Source organism: Struthio camelus, chromosome 3, assembly GCF_040807025.1.
Source record: "Struthio camelus isolate bStrCam1 chromosome 3, bStrCam1.hap1, whole genome shotgun sequence".
Lineage (NCBI taxonomy): Eukaryota > Metazoa > Chordata > Aves > Struthioniformes > Struthionidae > Struthio > Struthio camelus.
The window spans coordinates 145,228,317-145,243,619 of NC_090944.1; the positions used below are offsets into that span (position 1 = coordinate 145,228,317).

Consider the following 15,303-nt stretch of genomic DNA (forward strand, 5'->3'; position numbering starts at 1 on the left):
CCGATATCAGAGGCATTACAAAACTGTTTTAGAAAGATGCTGGGAAACTTTTGCCAGAGTCAGAGCTGGGTTTGGGCCTGGCTGTGAAATCTGCAACGCGTTTTTTGCCAGCAGAGGGGAATGAAGCTGTTGCTGTTGCTTTGCTTGCTCGCGCATCAGTGGCCATCGCAGTGGAGAAGCAGCACTCTGGGAGTACAATAACAGCGTGAAGAACGCTTGGTTTTCCTTCTCTGTCCTGCTGCAGGATGCTCCCTTTAGACTGCTCCTTCCCCTCCTTTGATCTCCTCAGGCCTTCTTTCGGAAGCGTAGACCCTCACTGAGAAAGGGAGCCGAGCTAGAGGAAGAGCTCACTGCCGCTGCTGCCATGGCAGCATGCCGTCAGGGCCAGGCCAGCTTTTTGGGCTGAGCCTACGTGCCATCACAGATGACGGTCCCGAGGTGTTGGACCTCCCCGCCTCTCCTGTTTGCACGTCTCGGGGAAATGAACGCCAGGCAGACCGTGGGAGGCTGGTAGAGCACTGAGTCGCCCTCCCCTTGTTCCTGACCAGGTTCTCCCTGCAGGCAGTTGCTCCTTTGAAGGAGCCACGGGACTGCTGAACTGTCTCTACTGCTCTGCTCGAATCTTAAATAAACACCTGAGATCTGAAGGAAGACCATTGAGAGAGACACCTCTGCTGCCAGGCAAAGCTATAGTAGTCTCTGCGGGTGATTAGATGACAGTCCCTTGAAAATGAACTGATTTCAGTGAGGAGACTGCTGTGTTGGCCTTGCTCGTTATTCCACACATACTTACAGCTGGTCTGTCTCATTGACAGATTAAATCATTTAATAATGCTAATGATGCGTTGAGATCCAGGTTCTGATTTTCACCACGAGTTCATATTTTAAAAGCCCAGCTCAGCTGCAGGTTGCTGTGAATCAACTGCAATTGCCTGTAAGCCTCCAGGCACCGACATGCCTTCATCTGCTCTGCTGCTGCTGCTGCTGCTGGTGCCTGCCTCCTGAGACACTCCCCCGAGGTGAGAGCAAGAGCAGGGACAAAGTCACTCGTGTGCATGACTACCTTCAGCATTTTGGCCAAGCTGTGCGCTCTGTGCTTGAAAAACTTCCCTCCTGCACAATGAACAGGAGGCATCTTCAGGGGATGGCCATGACCACAAACAAAACGCTGAGCCTCGCTTCATCCCCCGAGCAAGTTAATTTTTCAGCCCTTCTTGCTGCACCTTCACTCCTCCAGCAGCCCAAAAGGCTGGGAGAATTTGCATTTGAGAAACCTCTGCAGAGGTTGGTATGGAAGATGGGGTGGGTCCCAATGCTTTCCTCAGCTGAGAAGAGGAGAGGATATTGCCTTAATTTAAGGCTGTCTTCACCTAGGAGTTCAGTTTCCTGGCACTAAGGTTGATGCAAATTGGCAAGCCTTGGGCTTGCACGCTTGAAAAAGGGGCTCAATCAGAGAACGTTGCTCCTGAAAGGAGGAGGGACAGGGGGAAGCGGGGAGATTATACACCAAGATACAGGAAAAGGACACGGGAGTACAGAAAGTGAATAGAAAAACCGTGCTGAGCAGCTATGAGCTGTTTCTCGAAACTGAAATGAGACGCTTCAGCAGAACTAGAGGGGAAAAGGCAGCTACAAAAGCCCAGGAGGTGTATTAAGGCTTGCTTCAGCAGCGTACGTCTTACTTAGGAGCAACTCATATGGTGGCGTTTGAGTACCACGTTGCTCTTGAACAGATCTAATAATGAATGAAGACTGGGGAAGCTGAGCAAGTATTTAAAACCGACTGTTTTTTCCCTTCTATTTTGATCGATATTGAAAGTATTTTTTTTTTTAATTAATAAAGAAAGCCCCTTGGCTGTGTGTCCTACAATGAAGTGCAGTCAGATATGAATTGTGATTTTAATCCAGGAAGAGGAAATCTTAATTTAATAATTGATAGGCTGTAGCTAAACCTGGAATGGTTTTGTTGACTTAAGGTACGCTCTATTTTATTCCTGTATTTGTCAAACTCATTATTTAAGAATGGCAAGTTGTATGTTTTCTTTCTGAACAGCTGTTTGCTTGCTTTTTTTTTTTCAACTTGCATTTGCCACATCTTGATACAAATAACAAGAAGAAATATACTGAAACAGTATTTTAGAGTGCTATTAGTTATTTAAAGCTGACTTAAAGGTGGTTTAGGAAAAAATATTCCTGTTTAAAACCAATTGAACCGTCAAGAGTGATTATTGTAGCTAGGGGATGTACTGCGTTGCTTTGGGTCATGTTTGTCAAGATGCAGATCTCGTCGAGCTGATCCTTCCGTTCCTCTTGTTTAGTCGCAGCTTGGAAGAGAAGCGCGGTTGTTCCGGCTTCTTATGCTTCCAGGCAGCTGCTCGGTTTCGAATTAACTGGCTCTTGAACTGAATTAGCAGATCAAAGTGAAATGAGGGAGCAGAGCATTTTCTCCTTCCAGGTACAGAAGGATCATTGCTGTCAAAAATTGGCTGAGTACACAAACAAGCTCTGGTTTGGGTTTGTAGCTGAGGACTTTCCACAGATCAGTGATTTCATTTTCTTTTAAATGCGGGCCGCAATCACCCAGTTCAATTTATTTAAAGTCCTCTGTTTTAGTGGCTAACTTGAAGACTTGGTGTAGCTTGTCATAAGTTCAGGTGTTATTTTAAAGAGGAAAAATATTTCATTTAAATATACTGGGAGTCGTTTTTCGACCTCCCCGCCCCAAATAGAGCGTGCAATAGGAGCATGGCAGTTCTCAATTTCCTATGGAGGCTGGTGGTTAAACTTCTTTGGTTAGTGAGAGTCAGCCCAAAAGCATTTTATTTTTAACGTGCAATTTTTATTGGCCTACCGGGCGCAAAGGTGGGGAGCCTGGCCATGAAGCGTGAGCGTGCTGCTTTGGGCCGGCATCCTTGGCTGCCGCTGCTGTTTCTCATGCATGGGAATGGGTTGCTCACATCTCCCTGCGCTGACTCAGAGGCTGTTTGACCATCAGCAGCTGGAATATCTTTGTAAAATGCAATGCCAGGGTACAGTACTGCCTAGGACTCTGACCTTGAAAGGAAGCAGCTTAGGGTACGAATGTAGTGTATAGTAGTAGTTAATTCTTGCTTAAAGTATACTTAAGAGGTTTGTCCTATTGTAGACGGAGGTGGAATCGTCCTTCGAATTGATCAGAATTAGGTGGCACAGTAAAAGAGGGTATGAATAGCTGAGGCAGCGGAAAAGAGAATTTGCTGTCAAATGAGGTGGAAAACTGCTGCCTGATTATTCTGATTTTTCCAAGACACTGCCCTCCTGAAGCTACTAGCGTTACCTGGACTCTAAGGTAGTGTCATGTAGGTAGGTGACTGTGAAGACTTTTGATATGGATTGGAAAGCTGGTTTTATTTCCTCTGCCGGGATTGCTGTTTGTTTTGAGGTGGTGGGGGGAGATTATATTGCAGCAAATCTCCTTACGTTGCGCCGTGGGCAGGAGCAGGGAGCGCCGCGCCGGGATTTACGTGTCGCGGCTCTACGCCGCGTGCCACGCAAACCTGCTGTGCTTGCTGCCAAGGCTGCCCCCGGCAAAGCGTGCCTTTCAGACTTCGCACTTCATTTCTGCTGCGTTCCCCACGCAGCCTTCACCAGGCATTTGCCTAGCGAAAGCTGTAGTTCTTGGGATCCAGCCTTCTCGCAAACTGTTCCCGCTTTAAACCGAGCTGCTTGCCCTGCTGAAGTTGGGATTTGGCTGTACCTGAGCAGAAGTGCTGCGGTGCAGTTCTGTTTAATTAAAAAGTTCTTCAGTTCGGTTGCAGCCCAAGGCCTAATGTGAAAACCAGCCACCAATTTTCTAGTTGCTTTACCGCTTTTCATCCACCAGCACGTTGTAACGATGGCTTGGCATGCCTTCTGCAATGACTCTTTCAGTTGGAACTCTGCTAACTTTATTTTATTTGTTGTTTTGATTTGTGGAAAACAGATGCTGCAATGGATCAAATCATTTGGTTCTTTGGAGTTACTGCATAATATAATTGTTTTTTGAGGTGGCAGATTTAATATATTTAAATTAAAAAAAAAAAAAAAATCCAGCCTGGGAGGTTTTGTACGGGCACAAAACAGGAGTTATTCTTTCTCTAAGAACAATTATGAGTGTGTCCAACCTTTTTCCTCTGCAAGGGGAAATCCAAATAGGATGGGATAAAAAAAAAAAAAGGTTGTAATCTCTGGTGACTAAACTTGCCCAGGCTCCTTTTCCACGCCTCTTCCACTTGCTTGACGTCATACTATTTTTGTCCCTTTGCAGCTCATTGACACAATTGCCTCAGAAATCGGAGAACTGAAACAGGAGATGGTGCAGACAGATCTCACACTGGAGGATGAATCTGCTGGTTTGCAAAGGTGATGAAAAATGTTTATTTCTGTAGTTCCTGGGGCGGGGGGTGACAGGACAGGCATGTTTTCGTGGTGCTGTTTTCTGGGATGGCACGCGCCCTGCCGCGTTTCATTCTAGCAACATAGAAGGGCGTAGGTAACCTTGCTCTTCAGTACAGGACTTTGCTTTCACTTGGAAAGAGTGTCCGCAGAGCCACTTGTTCTGTGTATTTGCTTAATAGCTTCTAAAGGCAACTGAACTTCACTTCTACTTCCTTGTTGCAAGCCTAGGACACGGATGAGTGTCTAAAGGAGGAAACTCCTAATGTTGTTCCCAGTGTCTATGGCAGTGAGTTCAGCTTTCACATTGAAAAGGCTAAAAATGTCCGTTGCTCCGAGTTGCTTGGTGAAGATTCAAGATAGCTTTCACCCAGTAACATGATTTATTTATGTTCTCAGGTTAGTAAGAAAAACCCTGATATGAGTCCACCTGTATCATAGGAATACTTATGGGGTGTGTGTTTAAGTTGGTTTATATGTGAGTATCTTGCATGTAAAAATTAGCAGATGGATGCATTTTGTTAACCTTAAGATGATTTGAGATATATTATAGTACAGATAAACTTCTGGTGTTTTAAGAGATCATGCCATGCAGGTAAGGACTGTTGAAACTTGTAGTCCAAGCCTGTTGCTGTAACTGGGAGTAGTGGGACCCTGGCGTTTTGACTGTGAGGCTTGATTGTCGAGTGGCTGTGTGACAAATTGACATCCAGAGGATATCTGATATTTTAAGCACGGTATTAGGGACAAAAATGTGTTCTCTCCTTAATGGTGAAATATTTGTTGCAAGAGGAAAGTCACCAGTGCAAACATTAGGTTTCATCTGACTCCACTTAGTGGGCCAGTTTTATTGCTAGTGGACTGTGTTTTACAAGGCAGTGAATTAATGAAGTGGATAACAGTTAGTTATTCAGATTATGTCCATGTTTTTTAGCTTATTTGTTCTCTCTCTGTAAATACTTTTGAAGTGTGCTAAATCTTACTGCAATTTCTTTTAATTATTTCCATTAATTAAAACATTGACCAACACCTTTGTTGCCCAAGTGGTAAAGAACGTGAGACAAGGGAACTAATTAGCGCTTGGTGAAGCTTTGGGTCGCGTGTTGTTCAAGTGCTAAAGCTTTTGACAGCACAGTTCTTTCCGGGGCAGAAAGGATACATTCTCCATTTCAAAGGGTTCAGCTAATTAATTTCAGGGATCTTAGCTAATTATCAGTTGAGAAAAGGCTTCTCCTTACTTTTGAATGCAACGTAAGCATGGAAGGCTGAGATCTACCAGTCCTAAAATCTTGGTGGAAACGCTTAGCTGGAAACAGTCATTTAAAATCTCTCACTTTACAAATAAATGGGATTTTTTTGGTTAACTGACTCAGTTCTGAGTGCAAAGTATGTTTTGATTAAAATATGCAAACAAAACTGACCTAAAAAAGTGGATTTCTATTTCTGTATTGAATTCTGATGTGCATTGAAATAGAACTTGACACTAAAACTAGCCATCCAATAAAACCCAGAAATTCATCCTTTTTTTCTCCTTTTGAAGATGATAAATGTAAAACATCTGAATAAAGGAATTGAAGTGAATTTTATATGACTACATACATCTAAAGTTTATGCTTCTGTGTAGGTAAAGGTTGTATCAAAGTTAGTGTAGATTATATAATTAGTTGTACACTAATACATTTTAGTTATTTAGCATTACCAGGCACCGTTTCAGTCATTTCAGCTAAGGTTTTCCAGGTTGCTCATTTGAACTAGACTACCATAAAGGATGTGTTTCCTATTATGACTATTTATACCTCTGAAGTTGTTTTAAAACTTTGTAATTAATGTAGGTTGCTTTTGTTATTGTACATTTTCTTGTTCAGAAATAAGTATCTTGATACGGCATTTGGATTTGAATCTAGAGAAATCTGAGCTGAAAGTTGCCTTTTGCAAAGGCAGTGTTTGCAAGAGGCCTTAACTGTATTCAGAAAAATAAGTACATGGGAAAAAAAGTACATGAAGTTGCATGTCTGCAACTTGAGTGAATTTTTGTGGTTGTGTGATGACTTTCAGGTTTATACTCCTGGACTATATGTTGGAGATTCCACCCTTTTTACACCCCAGTGATATGGAGCATGATTCAAGTAACAGGGCCCACATATATTGCTTGTAAGCATGTAAATGCCATCCAAAAAAAAGGGGGGGGGGGCTGACAAATTGTGTTCAGAATGTGACATGCAGGTCTTCGGTTCCAGTATTCCATGTTGTTTAATGCCTGGACCTTGCTCCCAGTGCAGAAACGTATCTCGTTAACGCAAATGAGTGAAGTTGTCAGGAAAAGGCATAACTAGAATGCATTTCTTGTCTGCACTGCCCTGGTGGCCCCCGTCTTCCTGCAGTTTTTTGTGCCTACGCAATGGTTGGGGGATGATTTGCTGGGTGGTAGCAGCTGCTGCAGCTTGCTCCCTTCCTGCTCTGTCGTCATGGCAAAAATAAGGGCAGAACTTTGCCCTGTATCCTTTATACTTTATGCTGGGCAGCCCTTATGCCTATGTGCCTTTTACATTTTTTCCACGTTAATAATTAACTTAAATAGAGTTTTCATCTGTGTCTTGCGTGGTGGATTACTTCTGGTATTGTCAAAGTTATTTAACCTTCTCCCCTGCAGCCTGATCCTCTCCCTTCAGCTGCAAGGGGATGGAGGCAAGTGTGACAGTGCAGCTGCTGAGGAGTGGAGGTAATCCTTGATGCCTTGCTCCCTCTGGCAGCTGATGCTCGATATGACTGTACAGGCTAGGCTGGTGCACTTAAAGCCTGCTAGTTTGCAGGATTTACAGAAATCCAGACGCTCTTGCAGTGAGGAGTCAGTCAAACAGCCAGGAACTCGCTTTAACTGTGTTAGCTGTGGGCAGCCTTTGGCAGGACTGCAGCAAGGCTCACGCTCCTCTCTTTGCAACTTTGGGAAGATGCACTTTATTTCCTCGCCCTTGTGTCCTGGGCAGGAAACAAATGGGAGGAATATTCCTTGCTGCTGAGGAACCAGTGGGGTAAACAGTGGGAGAATAATGTATCTGAATGCAAAGCTGTGCTGTGCAAACCTCTCCACCCTAGCGAAGAGATGGCAGCAAGGCTTGTTAAGTTGCACCTGCTGGGGAGAAGCTGAGCATCCTACTGCCAGGACAAAGAAGGGACCTCTGCCTCCCCCTTCCTGCTTGGGTAATGAGATCCTAGTGTGCGAGCGTCCTAAAAACAGACCAATCCCGGTAAACAAATGGAGTGAGGAGGTATGGACACATCCAAGTACAAGCCAGTCCTTATTGTCTTTACAATATTAATCTGATCGCTCACTGATGTTTCCCCTAACAACATCCCTCCTGGCTGTGCAAAAACCCTCTCTTCCCGACTAGTCTGTTCATCTGGAATGAGATGCTAAAACTGGGGTGGCTGCTGGGCTGATAAGCAGCTTTCTCCATCGCGCGAGCGCAGACTCAATCCCTCCAAGGTCCTCCAGGTCCTTCCTCCAACTTGTCTCGTGCCCTCACAAGGACAGGTTAATTCTTCCACTGTTTCCAGTGGAGGGTACAGTCCTGGAGCAGCTTAGTTAAAGGGCAATGCAGCAAACCCATGGAGCAGCATCGATCATCCTAGCAGGATGCAATTTCACTAGGTTAGCACTCCCAAAGAGAGAGAAATCCTCTCCCCAGGCCAGTGCCTGTCCATGTGGGAGGTCTGGCAGGGTCAGAGAGCAGATGAACTAAATTATCCCAAACCCTACAAAAAAGGGAAGAAAGGCTGGAAGTTGAGGTTACAAGGTTAGAGCAAGAGATACAGATAAGGTTTGACAGACTGAAAGAAAAAGTCACCTAGAGCTGGTGCAAGGGGGAGGACAAGAGCATTTGCTTTGCATGGATGTGACTGAGGTGTACGTTACAGCCCCGTAGATGTAAGGGAGATGATCATCCGGAATTACAGGCTTCAACCTGTTCTTTGTCCATTTTAATGTGAGCTAAGTGCAATCAGGATGTAGCAGCACTGTTTATCCCAGCTGTTGTCTTTGTTTACTTCCCACATGCTTGTGGGTTTTCTTAAATCTAAGGAAACTTGCATGAATCACATATTTTCATTAATCCACTATGAATAGTGATGAAATCCCCAGGAGAGTATAAATCATTAGGAGGGACTGGTGTAGTACCTCTGCATTTAAGCAGAGCATCCATGCAGATGGATTTGGGGTTTGATTTTATGTGACCTAGTCAGTTTGTCTTTTACTGGGAGTTCCCATAAAGAAAACAGGAGAAGAATTAGGTTGTTACATAAGACACAGCATGTTTGGCTAGTGCGTGTTTGCTAGTGCAGCATTTTATTCTGTGCACTTGAATTAATCTGCTATTCATGTGGAATTCACATGGTTGTTCTTTCCCTATGCTTGGTTGCAAAGAAGTAACGTGTAAATCCCAGTCCCAAAGAGTTCCCAGTGCCAAGCCATCTCACTGGGACCTTTGACAGCTCCTTTTCAAACTCATCTTCTCACTAGTAACATTTTGGATGTGTTTGCTTTGCAAAGTGGGCAACGTTAAAGCACTAGCAGAGAAGAGGAATGCCCTGACTTAGGTGAGTGCACAAACTTTTACTAATTTTAGGTGGTTTCACGGGAACGAGCAGTGCGTAGCCTGATAGCTGATACCGGTCATGTTTTTTCTTTTGCGTAAAACATAATTTTCTTTTGTGGGCAAAATTTGCTCCCTCTCAAACATATTTCCTCTGCATTATGTTCTGTCTCTACCTTTTGACCAAGGAATGGAAATAGTTCTTACCTAGCTGAGCCTGCAGCCAGCATCAGTGTATAACTCTCATTTTGCCCCGGGTTTTGGGCTGGATGTTTTGCGTCATACAACACCAGGTTTTGCTGAGACCAGGGCTGAAAGGGGAACCTCAAATTCCTATTCAGGTAGTTTTCAGAGCCCTGTTACAACTTCCGTAATACTGCTTCCCTCCTGCACAGTGTGTGTCCGTGTACTTCGTGTCCGGCGAAGGCATACTATTAATAGCTTTTGACCCTGGGGGAGGATCATCTGCGGTTTAGGTGCCTTGCAAGTCTCCAAGGCAGTGCAGCATGAAAAAAGCAAAAGGTGAAGGAGAGCAAAAGGAAGGAAGGGGGCCAGCAGGTGACCTGGCAGTGGTAGCTGGTGCAGGTAATGAAAAGTTTGCCCGAGTGCACCAGTTTTCCCCTGACCATGCAGGAGAAGAGTGAGTGGCCTCCTCCCCGCCACGCGCATACGCACCCATTGACTTCCTTTTCCACCCCTGCCCGTAGATGCTGCAAGATGCTGACCAGAGCTAGAAAGAAGTGTGTGTGTGTGGGGGGGTCTTTCTTTTTTTTTCTTTTTTTACTCAGTGCTCCTGCCTGCGCTTGTAAAGCTGCTACCACCCTTGCTACAGTAGCTGGCCTAATGAAGGTGGTAGGTGCTGTTAATGCCACTTACTGCCTGCCAAAAGCCCTGAATCCCCAATAGCTGTGGGGCAGTTTGCAGCAGGGTGACGCAGCTGCGTTCCCCCGCGGCCGCTCAGGGCAGACTTGCATCATAGTCGAGGCTGCCCTGCCGTTAGAGGTTTTTTCTAATATTGGCATCAGGAGAGCAGTTACCAGAGTTGACTGTTTTGCGGGATCCCAGAACGTACCTTTAGCGCAGCGCAGCGGCACTCGAGCCAGAAGGCTCGCATGCGGTCGTGCTACAGGGTGCGAGCGATGGGGAGGCTTTGCGTAACCAGAGCAACTCCCTGAGTGGCCTGTTTCTTTGGATTTTTAATACCCATCAGGTATCCGTAGCCTCCAAGGACTGTTCTAAGTTACTGAATTTAGCAGTAACTTTATTAACTGTCCTGCCCTTAAATATATTTTGAGCTTACATTAGTGTGCCAAATTCATGCTTAGTCTAGCTTTTGCCTTCATTTCTTACACGGGAGTTGATCCAGAACCAAAGGAAGTAGGAGCACAAATATATAATTCCTCTTTCTGATCGTGACAGATTTGTAGTGCTAACATGTGAGGTAAGGACCTTTCTGGGCAAAAATGTCAATATGCCGAGGACTCTTTTTAGAGCGCAGACCCTGCAAAATTACTACCACTGTGGATGATTTCTTAGTGAAGATGTGCCTTAGGGAGGGTTATCTGTGGTTCATTTTCTTCTTTTTCCTCTGCCTTTTTTTTTTTCTTCCCCTCCTCGACAAGATCTCTGACCACACATCAGTGGAGGAGGCTGCAGATGGATAAGCAACTGAGAAGCCGGCAGCGCTGTTGGAGCAGAGAGGGTAGTCAGGTTCAGGATGAGCTGAAGTGAGGCTATTTTGACCAGGCTTCCTTTGTGGAAAAAAGTCCCTGCAGGCAGAGAGAAAAGCAAATCATGTTTGGTGCTGTGATGGCTGATAAATAGTGCAGTGCTCCGTTGTCGGAATACTGAACAGGTTTTCCGGCAGGCAAGACAGAGGGAGGTTTCTGGGTGTTGCAGCTTTTGCAGTCTCACTAGGAATAAAAATATCTGAATTGCATGAGTATTAGTCTCTGAAGGTGAATCTCTGCAAATGCGAACATAACAAGGAATCGGGATTAAGCGTTTAATCAATTCATACATGCCTGTACATGTGTATTTGTTTGAGGTGACTTTTGAATTTCAGCAAGCTAATGGCAGAATGCTAAGGCCTGTCTTAACACTAGCTGTCAAACTGAGGACAACTGAAGAAAAGAAACCGTACAGATAAGAGAAATTTTGTCTATACTAACGATGCAAATTCTCAGTAGAAGAAACACCAGTCCAGGGTGCCAGTGGTGCCACTAGCCTTGTGATAATTCTGTTTACTGAATTAAGTGATTCCTTATGTCCAACTTGCATGTCTAATTTCTTTTTTCCTCACAGCCTAGTAAAGGACATGGATAATGTCTCTCCTGAGAAGAAAGATGTAAAAGGCTGCCCCCGAGACTCTGGATATGACAGCCTGTCCAACAAGCTAAGCATATTGGACAAGCTTCTCCATACTCACCCTGTGTGGCTGCAGCTTGGTCTGAACAACGCTGAAGCCATGGAGATTCTGCAGACCCAGCCGCCCGGGGTGAGAAGTCACATTTCCGTTCATTTGATGCAGCTATTTGTTGGAAAAACTATTTCTTGTGTGCTTTCTCTAATCCAAGAGAAGACTAGTTTGGGGTCTGCTGGAGCTAAGAACTAGACTGCTGCATTTGGAGCTCCAGAGCAGGACCTTGCTAAGCAGGACTCTTAACAGATGCATTTGCCTTATACGGAGAGAGAATTGCTAAATAGGAAACTTGACCAAATTTTCTCCTTCACCAGTGCTTGCACTGAAGTTGCTAAGATGAAAACCAGGTGCTATCTGCTCAGGTAAGGCTGGTGGCTGTTTCTGCACCCTCCTGCCTGCCTCCCTCCTGGCATAGGGAAATGGCAGGAATGGGCTGCTGGGCTAGGGAGCTCTCCCACATCCAGCTTCCCCAGACTCCACGGCCTGAGCCGGAGCTGGGATTTGCTGTGGGTTAAACTGGAGAGGTCAGAGATGGACATGATGGACTCCGTGTCATGTACCTGCTTTATATGAAGATAAGATGTTTTTCTAAATGTTCTGATGCTATTTTGCATTAAGTTGTTGAATGAGTGAAATTCTGAGATGTTTCATATAGAAAACCAGAGATCGTGGGGCTGTTACATTTCCTTTCATCTTTAATATCTCTGTCTCTTTTTAAGGCATCTTTAATGAAGCTCAAAGTTTATCCTTTTCCCTTCTCCGCAACAGATATTTCTGGTTAGGAAATCAGCAAGACTGCAGAAAAAGGTCATATCTCTGCGTCTGCCCAGTGAATGTGGGTCCTGCCTGAAAGAATTTGCAATAAAAGAAAGCACATACAGTAAGTTAATGAATTACAGACTTTTCAGATAGTGGTCACCCTGTATGAGCCAGATGCTTTGCACTGGTGAAACCTGCAGCAGAAAATCGTCCAAAGTGATGGAAACAGTATCACAAACTGCCTACGGTGATCTCCGCTCAAGGCGTGAAGGGTTGTTTAGGCAAATCTAAGAGTGGGTCAGGCCTGTCCTGGAGAGGGAAGATATGCAGAAATACATAAGCCTGTGCAGGGGGACACTGGAGTATTTATAGGTTTTTGTACCTTGCTGAATTGGAGAGGCATTGCTTAGTATGAGTAGTTACCCGCTTTTGGAGACATTAACAAAAGGTAGAGCTCCCGTAAGTTTTGAAACAATACTCTACTCATCTCTTCAGAGAGAGGAGGTGAGAAATGCTTTTGAGATGAATGAGAAAAGGAAGCTGCAGCTGGTGAGTGTATGTGGTACAAAAACTATGAACAAAGCAAAGGGGCTTATTTTAACAAGACAGTGAAAACTGGAGATAAAATTAGCAGCAACTGCAGTTAAATGGCTCTGGAGCTGGAGGCTCTGTAGTTAAATTCTATCTTTCTATTACTGACCTGAGTTAACTTCAGCTGTAGCATAAAGTTAATTCTGTGCGTCTAATTTTGGTTTCAGTTAGAAACAAGGCAAATAGAAGAGAAGACTATCAACTTTTTTAGTATTCAATCTGTGTGATCTAAAGCTGTGTCCTCAGGCTTGTTACGCTAACGAATTCCCTCTCTCCCCTTTAGAAAAGAAAATAATATTACATTGTCTTTCATGCATAAAATTTTACCACAAGGGGGAAGTGTCTACTGATGGTTTTACTCACCAGTTATGGTTGAGGTTTTCATTGAAATCTGGGATCTGGGCACACATCTTATCTTAACCGCACCGCAAGATCACCCATCTGTTTACTACGTGCATTATTAGTATGTCTTTTGAAGAAATCCTCTTTTTCTAGGCACGCAAATGACCAGCTTGGCCTGTCCTTCAGTGACAGTATGCGAACAGGCAGTGAAGGTCCACCCAAGGGCTCTAGCTGCTCAGAGGTGGTCGGAAGCAATGAGACTTCACTATTCCCCCTTTGCAGAAGTCATCTCAGGCTACACAGAATAGGTGTTCTAACACTGCTGTTGTATTGTATGAATGCTCTCCCTTCTGTTATTCTGGTCTCGGTCATGAGCTGAAAGACCTAGATGGTGTCGCTCTAGCACCTTCCCCTGCTTGATTTCTGTAGCTGCTGGGTGAGACTTCTCACTGGCAAAGGAGAGAGCTTAATGTCAGTGAAGTGGCAACCTCTTATAGATCACTGTCACGGTGGAAAAGCATTTATAACGGTAAGGAACGCTGATATGGAGCAAAAAAAATGTTTGCGCTCTTTTTAATTTCAGAGTAACATTTAGGGTGCTCTCTAGAAGAGTTTTGATATAATTTTATTAGGGGGGGGAAAAAAAAAGATTGAAACTCAGCACAAGACAATGCTGTGAAGCAGAATTGTCTGGGTTTTCTTAAATGGGACAAGTGAACTAACATTCGTTATTTGCCTTTATATGCTAACACAGCTGGGGAGAAGACAAATGAGTAGGAAGGACTGCAAGAGGAGGAAATAAAGATTTAAAATTAGCTGTAGTAGTTCACTAGGTAAAACAAAGCCTCAGTGTTGGTTTATCCATTAATAAAATGTTATGTAGTTCTAATCTTATTTGATCTTTTTCCCAAGAATTAGAGTATATGTTTGGAATGCAAAAACAAGCCCACGACCAAGACTATCAGGACAGTCTTTACAACGCCTTTAGAGGAGACACGTGCTCCTCCACACAGTTGTTTCAGATTAACCAAATGGTGGCTAGCTTGATGCAAACATGTAGCTAATTTTCTGAAAAACATCTAAGCTTTTTTATTAAGCTTTTCTAAGAAACAGTGGATAGATGTGTGACTCTTTCCCTCTTGCGACTTTCTTCACAGCCTTTTCCTTGGAGGGGTCTGGAATAAGTTTTGCTGATTTATTCAGGCTCATTGCTTTCTACTGTATTAGCAGGTAAGGTGGTGTGATGTTCTGGGTTTCGTTTGCTATACTATCCTGGATAAAAAGAGAGTCTCAAGAACTTTCCTGGCTCAGCATGATTAAAGATATTACTAATCTGTAAATATTCCTGGGCAGTCGTAGAAGGTAATGGGCTAAATAACAGATGAGAACTGGAAGTAAGGATCTGTTGTATATGCTGCTGATTGCTGAAAGGATGGTTTTATGTTGTCCACCCAACTGTGAGGTGTTGTCAAGTTCAACTTGACTTGGGCTGATATCTTGTCTCATCTGCTCTATAACTCCTTTAACAAGCACCGTAAGCTCTCAGCCATCTTGCAACAGCCATTTCTTGGAGTTGCTAGTAAAACACGTTTTTGGAGTGTACTGGATAAAGGTCAGATTGCATTGGAGACCATGACAACTGAGAGGTTTGTAAACCGCAAACGGCAAAAATGGTTTCATCAGCTTTCCAGTTTATGATTACCTGACTTGATTTTCAGGTAGTATGTGGAGAAAAAATGCCTGATGTTTTGTCTTTTAAGTTGGTTTTGATTTGACTTTAGTTCACTAGTGAAAAATCTCAGATGGATGCTCAAGTCCTACATTTATCCACTTGTCCACTACAGGTGGGACACAGCCAAACTGCACATCTAGGTCCATTTTCTGAGGGGTGAGGAGGGGCATTTTGAAGCCTCGGCCTTTTACTGCAACATGATTGCCAGTTAGTGCTGCCAGTGGTGAATACTGATGTGAGAAATGCTTGCTGGCTGAGGATGCACTGGGATCATGGGGCTTATTGGTTTTTTTTGTGATGGAGAAGCAGCTAGAACCCCTTTGCTACAAGCCTCCTCTGTGCCAAGCTGTACATGCGCGTGATGAAAGAAGCGTTTATATCGTAGTAGTAGTTGGTCAGCCCTCGAAGGGGAAATGAGCTGAACTGCATTTAAAAGCAGTTTAGTGATGAGAGGT

At 44.2% G+C, this 15,303-nt stretch overlaps 1 protein-coding gene across 8 annotated transcripts in view; it reads left to right on the forward strand.

Moving 5' to 3' along the window:
* RIN2 (Ras and Rab interactor 2) overlaps positions 1–15,303 on the forward strand; it is an 87,383-nt gene that overhangs the window by 46,253 nt on the left and 25,827 nt on the right. For all 8 annotated transcript variants that reach the window (XM_068940765.1, XM_068940763.1, XM_068940768.1 and 5 more), the window contains 4 exons: positions 4,286–4,380; positions 11,307–11,499; positions 12,193–12,304; positions 14,274–14,346. In XM_068940765.1, coding sequence (XP_068796866.1) covers positions 4,286–4,380; positions 11,307–11,499; positions 12,193–12,304; positions 14,274–14,346 — 473 coding nt within the window. The remainder of the gene's footprint in view (positions 1–4,285; positions 4,381–11,306; positions 11,500–12,192; positions 12,305–14,273; positions 14,347–15,303) is intronic.